The sequence below is a fragment of the Anastrepha ludens genome, chromosome 2 (assembly GCF_028408465.1).
Source record: "Anastrepha ludens isolate Willacy chromosome 2, idAnaLude1.1, whole genome shotgun sequence".
In the NCBI taxonomy this organism is placed as follows: domain Eukaryota; kingdom Metazoa; phylum Arthropoda; class Insecta; order Diptera; family Tephritidae; genus Anastrepha; species Anastrepha ludens.
This window is the reverse complement of record NC_071498.1, coordinates 175,120,763-175,140,759: the sequence shown is the minus strand read 5'-3', so window position 1 is coordinate 175,140,759 and position 19,997 is coordinate 175,120,763. Positions and strand designations below refer to the sequence as shown.

Below are 19,997 nucleotides of genomic sequence, written 5' to 3'. Positions count from 1 at the left end.
CGCGCAGTTGCAAAAATTATCGACGTTGCGACTGAGGCGTTCTCGTTTTGTATCACTGTCGACCACGTTTAACAGTCACGGGGTTGCACTCAAATATCCGAGTCTGGTTTTCATGGACTGCCTGACTCCTTTAGCCTCTGGAGTCTCTGCGAATACAGCAGAACAGATCAACTCATATCAATTTTCGCAAATTCTTACTCATTTTCCTGGCGCCACTAAAATAATTACTTTGAAAAATTAGGCGTAAAACACAAACCAGACGCGCTTCCAACCTCAAACTTGAACCGAGAGTCATAACTAAACTCTAGGAGTATATTGTCTTTCATTGTATGACCTGATCAAGGATCACAGGCCGTTACCGGATTAAGGGCGACTGCAACAAGTCTTGCCAGACGTCTCTGCTTTGTGTGCACCATCTGCAATTTGTTACACCAAGCAATGATAGAACTCCGTCGATTTTGTCTTTCCATCGCGGATATGGTCTTCCCCTATGTCGTTGTCTTCTAACTTGTCATCCGAACATCTTCTTTGTTGGAGCTTCTGCATCCATACGCTCTACGTGGCCCAGCCAGCGTAAGCACTGTATATTAATGCCCCTAAATATGTTCACTTCGGCGTAGAGCTCATACAGCTTATGGTTCATTCGGCAGTACTAATTAACGCCAACACGAAGAGGACCGAAGATTTCCCTACATCAGACTGCGACACAACCCCTGCAACAGCTCCATAGAGAAGAGCGGGGAAGAGCATCTTGTGGAGTGTTAGTTTTATCGGGCGAGAGAGGTCTATGCTACACATTTGCTTACTGAGGTCGTAGTAACTTTCTACCCATTAGCAGGCGTGATTCATCAGTTTATCTCCAGGCTGCCATCGTTTGTTGTTTTGACCGAGGCGCGAAGATATATACATTTCTTGACAATTTTAATGGTATATACCTCGCCTTGCCTTCGTTAACCACCAGACCCACTCTAGTTGACTCTCTTTCGATAGCGGAAAATGCTGCGATGATATCTCGCTTACAGTGCCCTATGATGTGAATGTCATCAGCATATGAAAGGAGCTGGACACTTTTGGTGAAAATATTGCCATTTCGATTAACACCGGCTCTTCGTAGTACCCCTTTCCATAAGGAAGTTAAAGAAGCCGCACGGTAGTAGATCATCTTGTCTGAAACCTCGCTCGGTATTGAATGATTCGGAGAGGTATTTTTCTACCTCGCCAGAGATGGACGTGTTGCTCAATCTAATTTTCCAAAGTGGAATTAGTTTTGCAGGAATACGGAACTCAAATATTGTGGCGTATAGGTGATCCCTTACCGGGCAGTATCTCTTAAGTAGAAAGCAGTAAAATCAATTCACCACATTAAAAATTATTTAAATCCTACTCACTGAGAATGCGAGATAAGTTTATATTTCGAAGACTTAGACAGTCCAAGTACCGTCTTGCTAAAGGACTGATTCATTTGCTAAAAACAAGGAATGTCTTAGGGGCATAAAGAGGTAGGTAGGTAGGTAGGTAGGTAGGTGAAATGGATAAAGTACCACTCTGGCACTCCCCAAGTAGCTATAAAGCGCCGTTTTGTTACCATTTTGAGGCCTCCAAAGAACAGATGTCTACAGCCAACCAGAGCTGTTGATGTAATGGAAAAGATTAATGCGATTTAAGTTGAAGCACTGCCCCAGGCTAACGAAAAAAAGAGCACCCATTGACCTTGATCTTCTAGCTGCCAAATCTGCACATTTACAAAGCAAATGCTCGACAGTCTCAATTTCTGAAAGGTCACTACAGCTTCTAGAATGGGGATTTAAGGCGCGTCTGCCGGTCATTCAAGACTGATAAACACAGCTAACAGTTTGAAAATTGAATGGCGTGGAGTACTCAGGGCTTTCTGAGTCCTGCTTCTATTGCGCTGGGGTCAAAGGGTTTTCGAAATAGCCCACAAAGAAATGGAGCTCCATGACTTCTGCGTTTCGCTTAGAAGTGAGTTCCCCAATTCCCCTTTAAAAACAGTCAGAAGGATGGCAATGACCGGATAGGAGGTCTCTGAGACCAATTCAGTCTACTTCGTGGAAAGCTCATCAGCAATTTCATTTCACCGTATGCTCGTATCTTCAGGAATCCAGGTAAGAGAAATGTTACGTGCGCACCCAAGCGATATTATCTGCTCCGTAAAGAAGTTGACTAATTTGGATCTACACCAGGGCATCGTCAGAGCCTTGATCCCGGCTTGGATATCGGAAAAAATGTTAATATCTGCCTCGCTCCGACAGAATCGCAAGATATAAAAGTAGGACGGGGAAATATTTCTTAAGTACCAAAATAGTCTTCTGGTTCATATAAAAGATAGAAGAGCATTTCAGAAATTTTGCAATTCTTTCAGCAGTTTTCGCTTGTACTGGACAGTGCACCAAAATGAATGCGGCTGAGTGAAGGAGCAGTGTAGGAGCTCTCTCTTAATGGCGTTCATAATAATGTAAACTTTAATATTTTCTCTGAGCTTAACGACAGTTAACACCGGGATAGTGTTGCCCGGCACTAGCACCCATGCGACTTGAGCAACTAAATATGTCCTAATACTTAAGGCTACTTAATCAATTCCACTTACCCCTAGCCTACTTTGTCACTTTTAGTTTATCCAACGTATTACTCTTATGTCCATATGAACATGCCGAGCAGTTCACTTGGATTTGCTTGCACCACCTCCCGCCCAATAGTTTCACACACGTGTGATTCCAAGTTATCTCACTAAATCAAGTGCTGTGTGCCGTACGGCTACACCTGGCATTAGGCTGTCAACTAATACCTGCTGGGAGTAAACCTTGTGTCTTGTGGCTCGGCAATGGCATTAGAGCAACACTTTACCCCCGCCGCCACTTCATAGTCGCCGCAGAGCTCTTTCTCTTCTTTCTGAATAAGTTAAGCAACTGACAGCAACTCCGGCACTCTGCGTCGACATGCGGCAGCTCAACACTCGCCATGTACACAAATCATTAGTTTGGTCCATAAAACAAAAGTTAATAGCTTCCCAAGGGGTCAAAAAAGAAAACGATCCGGGTAGCATATGCGGAAGTAAAGACGACACACGGAAGAACTACAACAAGCAAGGTGAGAAGACGCGCTTGCTTGTTAAACGTGCACGCCGGCCCAGGCTTCATAAGATGGTAGCGGCAACGGCAAATGTTGTAGGCAAAGTTGCGATTGCTGCTGGTGTAGAATAATCGAAATAACTCGAAAGTGCAAAGTTTTTAAGGCGAGCGGTGCAACATATCATAGTTAGTTAGCTGAAAGCCGAAAGGGGGAGTTCCGAAAGTAGTTTTGCCTGTAGTTACTTGAACCCAATCGCCTGCACTTGCGGTTGAGTGTTGTCCAGCGCGCACTTGCCGGTTACAATTTTAAGTGTCCCAGCCTGCTATTTAACACATTCTCACCACACAGCACATGCAAACCAAATAATATATGTACATATATGCACGTGTGTGTGTGTTGAAAATTAAATGCACGTGGCAGCGGCATTGTCGTGTTAGCCAACAATTGCAGCCAAGACATTACCAATAACTGGTGTGCAACTCCCCAGCGCTCTTTTAATGCAGTCCAAGTGTGGGTAAGCGAGAGAGAGGAAGGCAGAAGACACGAGAGCGACTGGGTGTAATAATAAAAGGAAGCCAATGCCGAGTAATGTGGCCGAAACTTTTAAACCATTTACTGTAATGATGAACACTAAAATTGTGGAAAGACACATCTACACACATACAAACAAGCACATTTCCGTTGAGTAGCTAGCACAAGTTGAACGCGTGTATATCACGCACATACATACATAGCTATATACATTTGTATGTAAAAGAACGTGCAATGGCTTTTGTAGTCGGGCCTAAGCATGAACATGACGGCGCAACGCAGTTATATAACTGGCTGGGTTCGCCGGTGGATTTCTGCCATCAATTACGTTAACAGCTTTCTACTCAACACTAACTAGCTGGCTCATATGCGCATCCGCCAGCAAGCTTAAGCCGCGCCAAAGGACATGCAATATTCGTGCACCCTTTATTCGAAAAAAGCCGAACTTTTTGTAAGTAGAAAGAACTTAGAGTACCATCATTTGGCAAATTTTTGGTAGTTTTGACTAGTGCTAGTTGAAACTTCAGGGTCCGAAGGGGCACTTTTTCCAAATTCCATATGTCTGATACATCAAGAAATATTGCGTAATTTTCTTTACGGAAATTGAGAATAATAGCAAGAGACTTCAAATATTTCTTTTTTTGGTTTTGAACCTTTTTTAATTTTGATTCCCTAATTCCCCTAATTCTTTATCGAATCGGATATCTCAAAACTGGTAAAATTTTTGGCATCATGTCTATAAATATCTAGAATGTACAATTGCATGCCGCCTCCGAACGGAAGATAGTTTTTCGAGAGGAACTTTTTAATGGAAAAATACACTCAGTGATTCGCCATTTTCTGCCGACGGCTGGTCGCTAATAAAAAAAAGAAAAAACTTCTTCTTCCACTTCGTTTTTTTTGCCAGGATTTCGAAGCTGTGCACTTCCGAATGTTAGACACGCACCTACCAATTCGGTTACGTCGCTGTCCAGTTCTAAAAGCGGTATTTTCGTCAAACCGAATTCAGTCAGAGTTAAAAAGAATCTTGCAAAAAGGGCGCAAAAAATGTATTCCTGCACATAAATTATAATCTGGTTGAATAAACTATTTTTTTTTTCTTTTCTTTGTTTTCTGGAAAAATGTTCTAATTGCCTGTTTCAGAATGAGCTCGAAATTTGTCAATAAAGGAAAAACATTTTAATTACGTATTAATTTTACAGGGTTTACAGAACACTACTCCCAATCTCCACTCTTGCCTTATATTTTTTTTACCACTTTTAGCCTCCTCTGTGAATTCTCCTTTACCGCCTCAATGCTCCCGAAGCGTTTTCCGGAAATTGGTACCTTGAGTCTTGGTACAAATACAAGTAAATACCAGAGGCGGGCATACAGCTTATTTTACTTAAATAGTTGAGCAAAAATTGAGATAAGTGAACCCGCGAAGAAAATTCGAATTATTTCATGACAATTCCAATGAATGTTCACCATAAAGTGCTTTCGGTTGCTCTTATGATACTCTTTATTAATAATCTTACCGGTGGTACGGATTTGCAGTAACCGGCACTGCGGTAATCAAAGCGAATGGCCAATAATCATGGATCGTTTTGGATGGATGTTGCAGCTGTGGTGCTTACTTGACAAGCTTTCTTGACTCAGCCGATGTTTTCGTTAGTCACAGAGTTTAAACAGCTTCAGCCAGATTAGAGTGGGTTTTGTTAACTTTCCTAATAAAAAATGTACTTACATATCCTCGGAACTGGTCTCTAGCGTCCAAGCCAAGAAAGTATATGGAGGCGTAGGCTTTAGCTCATACTCGTGATACTGTTTCGCAAGCTTTAGTAAATTTTTGACCGTCTGATTTCATTTTCGATTGCATACGAATTCTTCGATATCAGTCTCATTTGGGTACTTGGCCATAGCGACATCGAAGGAAACTAGGAGTCAAATGAGCTGGCTAGACAGGGGGCCTGTGAGGTAGCTACACCGCTAAGCATGAGGATAGGGATCCCGTTGACTACCTGGGGTCCGCTCCTGGAGAGGTGGGCTTCGTATTAACTCAGCGACCACTAGACAAGTACACAAACTTGTATGGTCGCGAAATCTTTCTGGCCAAGAGGCGCTCGAGGGATCTCTTGAGGTTAACACCATCTCAGCTCTTGAATTTTGTGGCTGCCCTTACATGAAATTGACCGAGTGGTATATATATATGCTGTGAGACTTGACATTACTTCGAGTCATCATTGCGTCAGTTGCGGGAGGGATGTGGTGAAATCATCTCAGCACTCTCTCCTTAACTGCAAAGCCCGCTTTCGCTGGGATCAGGGCTAAATTGTAAGCAACATGGCTTTCATCTCCTTGTCACGCCTGCTGATATAGCAGGGTTTGGTATTAAAAACCTTATTAGCTTCATCAGTAGTACGAAGTGGCTAACACCACCCCAAACCATTCATAGTTCGGTTGTCTTTACCAAATACACTTCCCCCTTCTCCTCCTTCCTGTTTTCCAAACCTTCTTATCTCATTTACAATGGTTTCCCGAAGGACGAATTTTTGATTTTCGTTCAAGTGTGTCTTCTCTTTGAGCAAACATTTCAACCTAACACGGAATATTTCTTAATAGGGGAGGAGAAACGCTGAACCAAGGCGATCGAGCTCTTAACCGGTCAATCAGTTGTTAACTGCAAAGGAATGAAAATTGCTGCGGAGGAAGATTTTGAGTACTCGTAACATTTTTGTTCCAAGCTTCACAAGACCCATCTCGACATCCTTACCACGTCAAGCTTTATTTCAAAAATAGTAAGGAGAGGGCCGGACGCTGCACACGTTGAGTAACGCATATATATATATATGAATAAAGCGTATCGGTTGGTTCAATCCTTTCAATTCCATTGCGTCCAAACACCCTCTGGGTGAAGTATTTCAGCTCCACACTTTCGAACACAGAGCGAATTGGTCATCGCACCCACTACTGCCTTTTTTTTTGTCGGGAAAATTAGCAAGTGCACCACTCAGAGTTAAGTCCATTGTACTACACTCGGATTCTCTTTTAATTTTCTTTAAATCTACTCCACCTCCGAAGAAATCTGAGTAGATCTTGTGGTGCCAAGGAGCCAAGATGGTCGCTTCTTAACACATCAGTGCTAAGGAACTCAAACCTGAGACGAGCGAAGGCGGGCAGACGCACAGGAAGTGTTCCGCCGTCCCATCCTCCTCTTCACAAGCTGGGCAGAGTACACTGTCTGAGATGCCTACCTTTTTCATGTTCTTCGCCTACAGAAAGTGGCTCATAATTATTCCAACCAGCTGTCTGCAGTCCCTTCTGCTTAATGATAGGAGGATTTGCGGTACAGCCGGTCGGACACGACAGGTAATATCAGTTTAGTCCATCAGCATCCTCTCTCAGCCTGCCAAGCTTGCTTGTGTGTTGTAGTAGTCCACTTGCTAACCGTGGCTTTGATGGCTGCAAACATGAGTAGCAGAACAGGCTCCGGGCCAACGAAGTTGTCCTCAGAGCCCATCCTAGCTAAGGAATCAGAGGTCTCGTTACCCACGATAACCACGTGTTCTGGTACCCATGTTAGCATCAGCCTATTATGTCTACCGACATGGTTCAGCCTGGATTTACAGGATTCGACTACCTCTGATGTGGTTGAGGGGCTGTGTAAGGCCATGAGCGCAGTTTGGCTGCCACTGCAGACTCATATAGATCTACCTCTTCATCTGTTTTCCACAACAAAGTTCATCGCTTCTTGAACCGCAAACACCTCCGCTTGAAGCAGAGATGCATGCATTCCAAGAACAAAGTGCAGTTTTTTCCCGCTGGATTCCACATAGACCCCAGAGCCGGAACCGTGCTCGGTCTTGGAGCCATCCGTAAAAATACGAAAGCAGTGTTTGCCTGGGTCATTTTCAGAGTTTGACCACAAATAAGCCTCTGGAAGCACTACACTGTATCTCTTTTCAAGTACGACTCTTGATGGCATGGAGTCAAGGGACATGGAAAGAATAGTTGGATCGAAGTCCATGCCTTCCCGGTTTTCCAATTTTCCGGACAGGGGCAGCACCAGTCCCCATTGTGTTTCAGCCTGCAGATAGCCTTCAAGGCCTCTCCTTGGATGAAAGCATTAAGTGGGGTAGACCAATCAGAGCATCTAATGGCGGGTCTGAAGTACTTACTTACTTAAGTCTTACTGTCTTACTGACTGTCGTAGTCTGAGGTAGAGTAGCGAGCAGTAAATTCGGCTACCAGCTTCACTGCCTAAGTTATAGCGTAGGTGGAGACTATCGCTCCCACGACAGTCGGCTTTGCGTAACCGGAACGACCCGGATTTGTATGCGGTCAGGGACTGTCACCTCAGCATCATTCCCCGTATATTAATGAGAAATGTTAATGATGCTACAACAACAACAACTTGCAAACTATTATAGCAGTCTCGGAGCTTGTACAACGGTTGAAGATCGAATTCTGAATAGAATAAAGGGAAGTTTCCACCATGTAAAACTCCTGTTCGGGCGTCTTTTATAGCGAAGAAAATCGTTTAGAATTTTCTTTAAATCAGTGTGATTTTTAATAGACTTCAAACGGCGAATTGTGTGTTGAAAACAGAAATCTAAACTATTGACACAAAGTAAATTTAAGTTTCATATACAGTTCGTGCTTCGTTTAAATGAGAAATTAAGCACACCTTTTGTTCAGAAGGTACACCTTTGTGTGTGTTTGTGTGAGTGTGGGTAATAAGGTAATGAGGCGAATGCGTATGCGGTACATAATTTTAAAATTATGCTGCAACTCTGTCTTTGCTTGAATTCCTATCACAGGACCAAACTCAGCGCGGCTTTGTATGTAGATAGGCAGCGCAGCAGCCAAGCAGTCAACTAGTCAGGCAGTCAGGCAGCCAGACATTGAGTCAACTAACAAGCCCGAACAAGCCAAGCAGGCAGTCTAGTCAGCTAGTTAGTCAGCGAGGCGTGTAACCAACTCGGAGCCGATGCATCGCTAGGCATTCAAACAGCCCGACACTGGCATGAAACTTTCAAGGCAGCCACAAATAGTTTATGTTTCCTCAATCCTTGCTCTTTTTATATTCAGCAAACTTTTTGAGTTTTCAAATTCCTGCACACTTATTTATTTGCATATGTATATAAGTCCTTATGTACTTACACACACACACACACACACATACCTAAGTTAAAGTGGCACTTGCTTTCCGCATTCAAGGCCGTGCAACTAACGTTTTTCTAGCTACGTAGCTGAGTGTGAGGCGCCAAAGGGGTTGTTAGCAAATGTAAGTTCGCATATTTTTTTGGTTTATAAAAAAGAAAAGAAACGAAGAAAAATCAAACCCAGTTAGTTTGCAAGTTTGTGAAACTCGACAAGCCTTATCATTACCCCGCTGCAATTTACTTGTTTGCCAGCTTCTGATTTGGTTGCCTACTTGGGCTTTGGCTTTGGCTTTGGCTCTACTCTGCTCTGCGGCCTGTTGGCAAAGTGTGCGCGGCTGCATAATTAAGGATAAGTGCAGTCGGCGTCTATGTTGGTGGAAAGTGCAATTGTGGCTTTGCAAGCGGCTTGAAATTATGAGCGTTATCGCGCCAGCTAGCACGCACACACACACGCATACACACGCCCTAATGTGGAATGCATGAAAAATTACTTGACATTAATTAATTAATTTCAAAGGCAATGTAAAGTTTTCGAACTTACATAGTTAGAAAACAGGCTGGTTGGCGGCTGTGTCGGTTTTACTTACTTTTTGACATTCTTTCACTTTTGAAAATTGGAGCGGCAGTTCTGCTTGGTGGCCGTTTATAAAGTGGTTTCTGAGCAGCGTTTGAAATTTTTATTACTTTTGCCATTTTTACTCTACTCTACGCTTTGGTATTGTATGAAATTTTAATTTGAAGCATGAAAATTTTTACATAACTGTTTTAACGAGTCAAATACGCAATGTTGTAAGTTCCTTTCAGAATCAAAGTTGCAGGAAATATACGCAAAATCAGGGCTCAAATGAAATAGTTCCATAATTTTCAATCATTTCTGCAGATTGACTTCAATCTTAATTTAAAAACTTTTCTGAAATTTTTTTTTATACTCAGCATAAAATTTAGACTTATTACTAAATCAGGTGAATGGTTCATTAATTCTCACTCTTCATTCTTTTCATTACAGATACAACTTCTCTCGGATAATTTTGGGCTGCAATTTAACCCCGCCAAAGCCACAGATACGGCTGAGTACTTCTGCCTAGTCAATGATCGTCACATACCGGAGGCGATTGTGGACTTACTGGTGCAAGGTGAGTTGATTTAAGAAAAACTAACAGAATCAGCAGTCAAAGAGATATTTTGTAAGCCGATGATGAATGATGAAAAATGTTTAGAGGTGTGCTCTTTAACGAACCATTATTCGACTCTGAGCGAATTGGGCAGAATCTGTTGATGGGCTTACGTCACTTGGGACGCGTTTACAAAATAAACCCAGATTGCGTTGGTGATATAAGAAAAAAAATTAACCAGTGACACTTCCTTGGTATCTCTGAACAAAGACTGATTGGTTGAGTGTGCATAAGTGAGGAATGTGTTTGTGGCTCGCCAAGAGCGGACTGAGTGCGTGTCCTCTGCGAATGCCCGATGTACTCAGACATTAGGAATCTTGCGGGTGTGGCCATGAGTTAAGTATTTAGACGACGAAAGAACTTTTAGGCAATCAATTGATTAGCTTTAGCTTGTGTGTGCTGTTGTGGGATTTGCGGTATGATCACCAATCCAGCGCCGTATGGAGTTTCAACCGGTAGTAGACTTAACTACGAAGTCTGACTGGAGGCTTAAATGTGGTACCATGGGGAACAGGAGCACCCGGAACTTGCTTCGATCTTTTCTTAAGGACGGCTCCTCGGGGAGTATCGTGATGGTTGCGGTTTAACTCCCAAATGCGGGTAGAGCCTTTTATGGCTTGATTTGAAGTAGCATTGCAAACGGGTGCCTAACCCATTGTACGGTAGCGGTTTAAATAGCCTCGAACCCCATCAAGGTGGTTAGTGTGTCCATTCCACCCTACTAATTAGTACAGTAAATGCTTTCACCGTTTTTGGGGCGCTGATAAACGCATTGATTTCATTCGTTGTGCTTTTGAGCACCGTGGTGTCATACCGTCGCCGGAAGATGCTCACGTTAAAAACACCGGACGCTGAACGAGTGTTTCAATACATGTTAAATAATCGCGCAGAATTCAGCGAACGAATTTCTCAAGTGACGTGTCAGCCGAAGTTCACCTCACAGTTTTCTTTTTCACCAAAGTTAAAGGCCAAACCTAGTTAGTCTAGCATCCAGCCCTCAATAACTAAGATACTTCCCGTAAATACTACTCCCCCAGATACTTTTCCCTAATAGAGTTAAAAACAAGGTTGGTTTACAGAGAAGCCCGTCTTGAAATTTTTGATTCTACGTCGATATAAACTTTATTTCTCAAAGTGGCATAAAACTGGATCACCCACCATTGCGCGAAGTCCTCGTAAATTATCTTTACAAAGTCTGCCAGTATATTAGTCTGTATTAAGGAGGTGGCATATCACTTTCTTCCTAATTCAGCCTTCTTACTGGAATCTTTCCTGCAATAGACTCGAGTTTTCAACTATACGTAAAACGCATTTAGCGAGCACTAGACCCATTTATTTATCACAAGTCTTTAGAAGACAATGTAAAGCTGAAAATAGATAGATTTGTTTGTTGTGAGGTTTGCACTTCGACCTCAAAATCTTTCATGCCCTCTACTCATCACAGTACCTCATCCAACCCCAGTTCCCTTATTAAACTTAAGATAGAGCTGGGTTGGGCTGAGCGTATATGGTACCTATATACCTATGAAATGAGACTTTCAGCTATTAGTCCCTAGATGTCGCTAGGAATATTTTTAAACCTTCCCAAACGTCTTGTTTTTTTCGCCTATCATTTGTCAACAATATTCAGTTCATTGTTTGTTACGTTTCATACAACAATGCATTTTTGTCGCTCTTAAAAATGTCGAATTTCGTGCCTTCAAGCTACAATTTGCGGACATCGTTGATTTTCTGTTATCAATTGAAGAAAAACGCTTCTCAAGCTCAGCAAATGCTTCTGGAAGCTTATGGTGGGCATGCTCTAAGTAGAGCACAGTGCTTCAGGTGGTTTGAAAAATTCCGAAGTGGTGATTTTAGCGTGGAGAACGAGGACCGTGGCCGGCCACCGAAAAAGTTTGAGGACGTCGAATGGCAAGCATTGTTGGGAGAAGATGATGGTCAAATGCAAGAAATTATGGCAGAGCAGTTGGGAGTGACCCCATAAACCATTTCCAAATGTTTGAAAGATATGGGCATGATTTTAATGGTACGATTGGCAACCGCTGGTGCATGCGGCTTACTCACCAGACTTGGCGCCTTCCGATTATCATTTGTTTGCATCGATGGGCCACGCACTTTCCGAGCAGCGCTTCAATTCTCACGAGGAAGCCAAAAAATGGCTCGATGATTGGTTTGCGACCAAAGACGGCCAATTTTTTTGGCCCGGCATCCACAAACTGCCTGAGAGATGGGAAGAATGTGTCGCTAGCGATGGCCATTATTTTGAAGGTTAAATTTGTAACCATTTTGGTATATGCCTCCTTCTGGACGCAATTGACCGAGATGATTCAACCTTCTCCGCGCTATAGCGTTACACGCAAGGAAAAGGTCTATTGGGGTTTGCGAGAAGCACGGGTCGGTGGACCATATTCCGATTATGTGCAGATAACTGCGTAATCATCAGTGAACTGTGAGAATTCCTATGAGCTTTCTCAGTTTATCCTTACGGAAGGTTATGAGTTTCGTAAACCCCTTTTGTCTTCGAGTCATCTTTATACCGGTGCATGGTACACTTTTGGAATTTCCTTTCAAATGCTCCAGTGTACTCCAGTTCACCTTGTCGTCCAGTTCAATTCTCAACTTCTTATATGATGACTTAAACTTCTTTAATGACTTAAGTGATACCATCCCTGGCAAGTTCCATGTTCTTAGAGGACATCACTTCTCGTTTACCAAAACCTTCCTCAGTAATATTCAACAGAGTACACATGGTTTGTTGCTGTTTGGAAAACCAACAAATGCGAAGGCTCTAAATAACACCAGAACACATTGTAAATTCCTATTATCTTTCAAAACTATTTTTATGGAAGTATTTTAATCAAACTTAATGTAAATTTTAACTTTTTTGTAAAACCATTTTAATCAAACTTATTTTCTCACCTCTCCTTTTTTCAGATGTGCCCGATCCACCTGAGCGCCCGCTTTTAATAAGTTTTACTTCGCGTTCTGTGAATCTTTCGTGGGCGCATTCTCAGCATCCACGAAACGCACCAGTGACGCATTTTATTATTGAGACCCGGTAAGTATGTCGTCAAATTTAGATCTGAGCTCAATTTCAATTCAACTAAAGAGGTTACATATATAAGCCATAAAAAAGGTTGAATTAGCAATTAGGTGCTCCAGTACTCGATAGTATCTTTTCCACTAGATTGATTACAGCAGTGTGTGACCTTTAATTTTTCTTGAGAGGCTGATTGATCTACACATAAGAAGCGAAATTCCTCGGGGGCGTTTGTCGCATACCCAACATGCCTTCTCTAAATGCAGATCAGTGGAATCTGCCCTGCATACAATTGTTAAAGATACCTGTATCCCTATATCAGAAAGAACTCGCAGTTGGCGCCTTCCTCGACATTGAGGGAGCTTTTAATAACGTTCTCCCGGAGGCAATAACTAAATCTCTGGGTAGGCTGGGGGTTGGAGCTGACCTTTCCCGGTTTATCTACAGAATGCTTAGCGACAGAACGGTCGTGGCAGAGTGGGGCGGCATCTCTCTCCGTCGGTAGGTGAGCAGGGGCACGCCGCATTTGTCTGGATCATTGTTATCAATGACTTGCTGGAGGAACTGGTGAGGAGCGGCTGTAGGGTGATTGGCCTCGCGGATGATGTGGCATTAATTGTTAGAGGGAAGTTTATAGATGCCCTGTACGATTTAATGCAGGGATATCTGAACGTAGTTGTTTGATGGACAGCAGACTGCGGTTTATCGGTGAGCCCTCTTGTGACGGAGCTCGACCATTTCACGAGAAAGTGTGTACCAAGCAGAGGTGGCCGCAGTTAAAGAAGCAGCTGACTGGCTACTTACTTGCGTAATAACTGTTAAGAAGGTAAATATTTACTCCGATAGCCAAGCGGCAATTAGGGCCTTAGGCTCTATTATGGTGCATTCGAAACTGGTCAGGGAATGCCTGATCTCTCTCTCGATTGCATCAGAATATAATCGATATAAAGATAATTTGGGTAACTGGTTACTGTGAAATTGCAGGAAACTGCGAAGCCGACGAGCTGGCCAGACAAGGGACCTGTGAGGTAGTGTGCCTGCGAAAGGAGAGGATCGAGATCCCCTTGACAACCTGCGCTCTACTCCTGGAAGGATGGGCTTTGCACCAACTCAGCGAGCGCTGGGCAAGTACACGAAAGTGTAAGGTCGCGAAGTCCTTCTGGCCACGTTTGGATAGGAGGCATTCGAGGGATATTCTGAGGATGACAAAATCTCATCTCTCAAATTTCATGAGCATCCTCACGGGGCACTGTCCACGGGGTATACATGCCGTGAGACTCGGAAATACTTCGAGTCCTTTTTGCGTCAGCTGTATGGAGGATGAGGTGGAATCATCTCGGCACCTGCTCCTCAGCTGCCCAGCTCTCGCGGGACTAAGATTCAAGCATCTTGGTCCTCACTTATTTTCTGCGCCTGCTGATATAGCAGGCCTTGATAACAAAAATCTGATGAACTTCATCAGCAGCATAAAGAGGTTAACACAACAGCAGACTAGTTACCGTTCATAGTCCACAAACACTCAACCCTCCCCATCGCTTTCCCTTTCGTCTTTTTTTCCTTCAGCTCTTTTTCCCCTCTTGCAATGGTATCACAAAGGATAAACCAAACTTCTTTCGTCCAAGTGGGCCCAACTGTCTGGGCAACCATCACTACCTAACCTAACCTAACCAACACCAGCATCGGTTTTATATCCTGCGAATGTACCTTGAAATGTGGAAATTATCCAAACGCGATCAGAATTTTGCTCCAATTCGCCGTATTGAGGGCGTTCTTAACGTCCAGTGTCGCTATTAGGTAATACTCCTTGCTACCGTATGGCCATCGAGTACCTTCAATTGCCTTCTGGCGCAATGGTTTTGACTGCAGACACAGGATCTGTTGCTGAACGTGCTTTCCGGTATCCAAATTGTCGGGGTGATAGACCGCCTACATCCTCTATAGCAGCCTCCAGGCGAACTGCAATCAGTCGTTCCAGGATTTTTCCTGCAGTGTCGAGCATGCACAGGGGGCGGTAGCCTGTAGGATCTTCCGCAGACTTGGATCCTTTTGGAATTAAAACCAGTTTCTGCAACTTCAGGTTAGAAATGTACCTTCCTTTAGATATATATTGTAGAGATCACTACCTAACCTAAGTGTGTGACCTTCCCCTTGGGTACCACATTGCCGATCCAACCAGATAAAGTGAATAATGCCTATAGCACAGGCAACTTGTAAGCTACTAATAGATAGACACACCATCAAATCTGCCAAAGGGCTATGGACTCAGTCCCTGACCTGTGCAACGAGTACGATTACGTGGCCAAAATGCAGCATGGGCCACACAAAGCGACTGTTGAAACTGAACAGGAAGGGCCTGCCACAGGTTAGTTCAATGGGGACAGTTTAGAGTGAGGAGGGGGGAGTACCTTGGTGGTGTCACAATGGACCTACAGCAGGCCTGGATGTGTCTATTGGCAACCACTATTCCTAATATCTAATACTATCTACCTACGCAAAGGATTAATTCACCGGAAAAATTTGAAGTGCAGCTATAATTAGGAGCAGTATTCGAGTATTTTTCAAACAGCTGTTAACTTTGTAGTTTTATTAACTAAAATATTTTAAAGTATTCATTGAAAAGATACAATTTATTTGAATATGTATTGGTAGTAGGTTACAGGCACTCCCGTGCATGCCGATTCGCTCATTTAAGATCTTTAAGCTCTTGGCTTTCTCAACACAATTTCCATTTCAGCTCATTACTAATTGAGAGTATGCATTTATGGTTATATGTGCTTGTGTGTGTGCGCACATATGGGTGTGTATGTGGACATATAAACACAGAGTCGTATATAAAGGAGGGGTTGTTCAGTAAGCAACCTAAAAAACCATGCAACTTCCAAGTGGAGAAGTTAACTTCGAAGGCTTCGTCAGTTTAAAGAGGTAAACAATAAATGAAATTGTGGATCCACAGATGCTGGAAATCTCATACAGCTCATTGATCCATCGGCTACGATATTAGCCGTCAGCAACGTGCAAAGGTCCAAAAATCCGCCGCAGAATCTTTCTCTCAAACACTGCAAGCGTGCTGCCTGGACATCCAGTCCTGTGGATGCTGCTGAGATATAGAATTTTAGTTTTAACGACATTCGTCTTTAGACCAATTGATCGAAGTCGCTGTTGGAGGGTCGTTGCCATAGTCTTGGGTTATAGTAATCAGAAGTCATCGGCATAGGCCAAGTATCTCAGAGTGGTGTTGTCAATTGTCAATTGTTCATTGAATGCCCCGCTGATTTGTAACAGGGGAAGTAGAGCTCATTATATCTGCGTCAGCCGGAAGAAAAATAATTGGGGGTGAGATACATCTTTCACGCGCTCCGTTCTCAACTCTAAAGACTCTGACAAAGCACTTTTGTTAAGCACCCAACAGTGTGTTAGCTTTCGCTCATAAGAGCTACGAAGTATTCTAGGATACCTCTTCTCCGTAAAGTAGCTCAAATGCATTCAAGCTTGATGCTATTAAAGACTTTATCGAAGTCAATGAACAAAGGGCGTAGTTTTGACTTTAATGCCACTGATTTCTCAGTATTGATGCGCAGCGTTTTAATTTAGTCAGCGCATAAAGAGCCACCGACCAAAGTAGCCGAATGGGTTCGTGCGTCACTACCACGAGAGAGTGCATAGGTTCGATGTTCCATACATGAACATAAAATAACAGAAAAAAGTTGTTCTAGTAACGGTTGCTCCTCGGCAAACAATGGAAATCCTCCGAGTGTATTTCTGCCATGAAAAAAACTCTTTACAAAAACTGCTTGCCGTTCGGAGTCGACGTGTAAACCGTAGAACAATAACAAGACGCACACCAAAATAAGGCGAGTAGCTCGGCCAAACACCTAACAGATGTTTACACGCCAATTATTTATTTTTTTTTTGTAAAGAGGCGCTACAAAAGCTTGCCTGACAAGAGCTGATACCAAAGGCTTATAAAGTAATATAGTAAATTAAAAACATATCCTACGAAGTTCTTCTTAGTAAAAGTGAAACTTTCAAAGAACTGGCTCGAGGCATATAGCTCTAAAAATGTATCCTAACGTGTTTAACCGCCCGACACCGGTGGCCGCTAACAGACCTTGCCAGCAATCAAACCCAAACATGTAAATAAAGCCGCAAACGAACTCACCCCGGAGCGTAAGTAACACTTCGGCTAGCCTCTGCCCCCCCCTTTCTTCCTAAATTATTCAAGCAGAAATGTCGGAAAGCAGAAGGAAAAGAACCACAAAGCGGAAATAGAAAGAAGTGGCTTTGGATTAGTTGATGACGACCAACAGTGTATAATTACGTTCGTATTGATCGCTTCAAGCTACTGATGAATTTCATCAGGTGTGTGATATTTTAACCTGCAAATACGCAAATGCAGCAAAAAAGTGAGCAGCAGAGATGGTTCCACCTCTACCTACAGTCAGCTTCTGCAGAAAGGACCTGAAGCAATAAACAGGCCCACTGCGTGATCGCCTAGCGGACAATGTCTAGCAAATATATCTCCTAAATTCGAGAGCTTCAGCCCGATCCTCTCGTTTTGCGATGAAACCATCTCCAGGGTTTCTCTCATCAACCCAGCAGTTTCTCTCCATGACGCTGTGACCGGGAACCCAAATGAGACTAAGTATTCGGATGCAATCGAGAGAGAAGGAAAATAGCATCAGGCAAATGACCACCACGACCACGCTTACAGGACAATATCCTTTTCATGAAATTCTCCATAACCGAATTGCAAAGTGGCTGCCCTATGCCCTCGATAGCCTCACGAATTCCATCTTTGAGGTCTTGAATTGACCCTGGGCTATTGGCGTAGACCTTCTCTTTCACGTTGCCCCAAAAGAAAAAGTCACACGGTGTTAAATCACAAGATCTCGGTGGCCAACTGTGATCACCTCTTGGAGAGATAACACGGTCTGGAAACTTTTCTCGTAAATTCCCATTATGGCTAATACTCTATAGTAGAATCTCAATGGGGTCTATCGGAAATATCTGTTCCTTACCTTTGCTAAAAGTCAACTTGACATCTTTTTTAAGGAAAGTGCAAAAGTAGTTCCATATAAGCATTTGAGGCCGATAACACAAAGATGTATTCTAACATCAAAACTTAGAGAACGGACGGGCTACTTCAATGGTCCACTTCATGCCTGCCCCCAAAGAATAATTCCTACCTTCGTCACTGCAAATGTCTTAACGAGTATTCAGTAACGCCAGCTCTACTTTCCACTTAAGTTCGTACGAGGATTTTTTACACTTCAGCACAATCGCGTTGCGCGCACACATACATACATCTAGATATAGCGCATACCCTGCAGGGAAAAAGACTAGTTCTGATAAAATGATACCAGTGCACTTTTCAGTTCAACCTGTTCGTGTTCTACCTTTTTTTCATGCTAGCGAGAGGTATTTTTTAACTTGGCACTGTTCTACGAAATTTCAATTGATCCGCGAAACATCAGCAAAATACCAGTTTATATTAAGTAAAACAACTTCTAGTCCAATAAGTGTCTAAAATAAGTAGTTTTCGACCAGTTAAAATGTAACAAAAACTCATCCATTCAACGATTCATTCTAACGATTGAAAATGAGCGACGAGACGCGGTGCCTCTTAAGCGATTACGTCAATAAGCAAAAACTTGGTTTTTGGGCACTGAAAATCCGCGAGTGATGCACGAAGAGCCATTACACCCACTCAAAGCCAAAGCTACTGGACTATGCGGCGGTGACGAGGGAAGTGTGATTAGACCGTATTTTTTGAGGACATCAACGACGATAAAGTCACTGTTATTGGCGGCCGATAGAAGGTCATGATAAATGACTTCTTACTGGCGGAATTGGATGGGCGGTGCTTGGTTAACATGAGACCGTGCAATCGCACACACAGCACGGACCCCAATGGGTATTGGTAAGGAAGCGTTTCCTGGTCGCGTAATCTCCGCGTTTGCTGATCTGGCATGGCCAATAAGATCGCCTGATTTAACCATCCAATACTTCTTTTTTATGGCCTACTTCAAGTTGCAGGTTTATGGCAAGGAGTCGCAGACAATCGCAGCTCTTCGCGAGAATATTCGACAGGAATGCGAATCTCGGAATGCGTTATCTCGAAAAATCTTGCGCAGGTCATGGAAAATGTGATCAAATGGGCACAAATGTTTATTAACTGTCTTGGTGGTCACTTGACGGATGTCATCTTTCCCATTTAACAGAGAAAATTCTAAAGGCCCAAATAAAGTTTTGCATCACAAAAATCATTTTTCTTTTTTATTTAGTAAAAAGTTATTCACGCACAAAATTGGATGGTTCACTTCGTATTATGATTTCTTCTAAAAAGCGTAGAATCTGTAGTTAAATAAAGCTGCTCGTTCTCTGCAACTCCCTTTAACATTGACCTCGACGTCATCTTAGGTCACACTCTACTTAATCAGAGAGGCATCACATGGGGTAGACGTTGATCCTTAAACGGGCTCGATTATATCGACGATATTTGCATCCATGCGTACAACTTTGACGACATGGCACGAAAACTCAAATCAATATCGACACAGGCATCCAAAGTGGGACTCAACATCAATGTATCTAAAACCAAGGTCTTGTGCAGAAATACAAACAGCACCCATCCATTCCCACTAAACTCAAAACCTATAGAGGAAATTCAAAGTCTCTGCTGTCGATGCATTACTGCGACCTGAAGCAGAATAATCAATTATTCTGAAACTAAAATGGAATTGAATCGGTCTTACACTAGAAAACGTGCACAAGCTACTAAAAGGCAAGCAATAGAGCCCACAGAGATCGCGTAGTCAGGGACGTTCAGCGCATACTTAAAAAAGAAAAATAGAGAAGGAAATAATGTGAAGTGAAATGAATTGAACTATTTTCCAAACTGAATAACAAAACAAAGCGAATGGGTCTGATGCTGAGCGAGGACAAAACGAAGTACGTCTTGTCATCAAACAAATAGTCGGCGCACTCGCGTATCGGCATCCACATCACTCTTGATAGCTATGA

The 19,997-nt window shown here is 42.9% G+C and overlaps 1 protein-coding gene across 1 annotated transcript in view; it reads left to right on the top strand.

Annotated features, from left to right (window-relative positions):
• The window catches only part of LOC128855893 (protein sidekick-2-like), a 92,721-nt gene that overhangs the window by 11,313 nt on the left and 61,411 nt on the right, over nt 1–19,997 (top strand). Inside the window, exons 3-4 of the mRNA XM_054091119.1 lie at nt 9,769–9,895; nt 12,869–12,992. Of these exons, the coding sequence (XP_053947094.1) occupies nt 9,769–9,895; nt 12,869–12,992 (251 nt within the window). The remainder of the gene's footprint in view (nt 1–9,768; nt 9,896–12,868; nt 12,993–19,997) is intronic.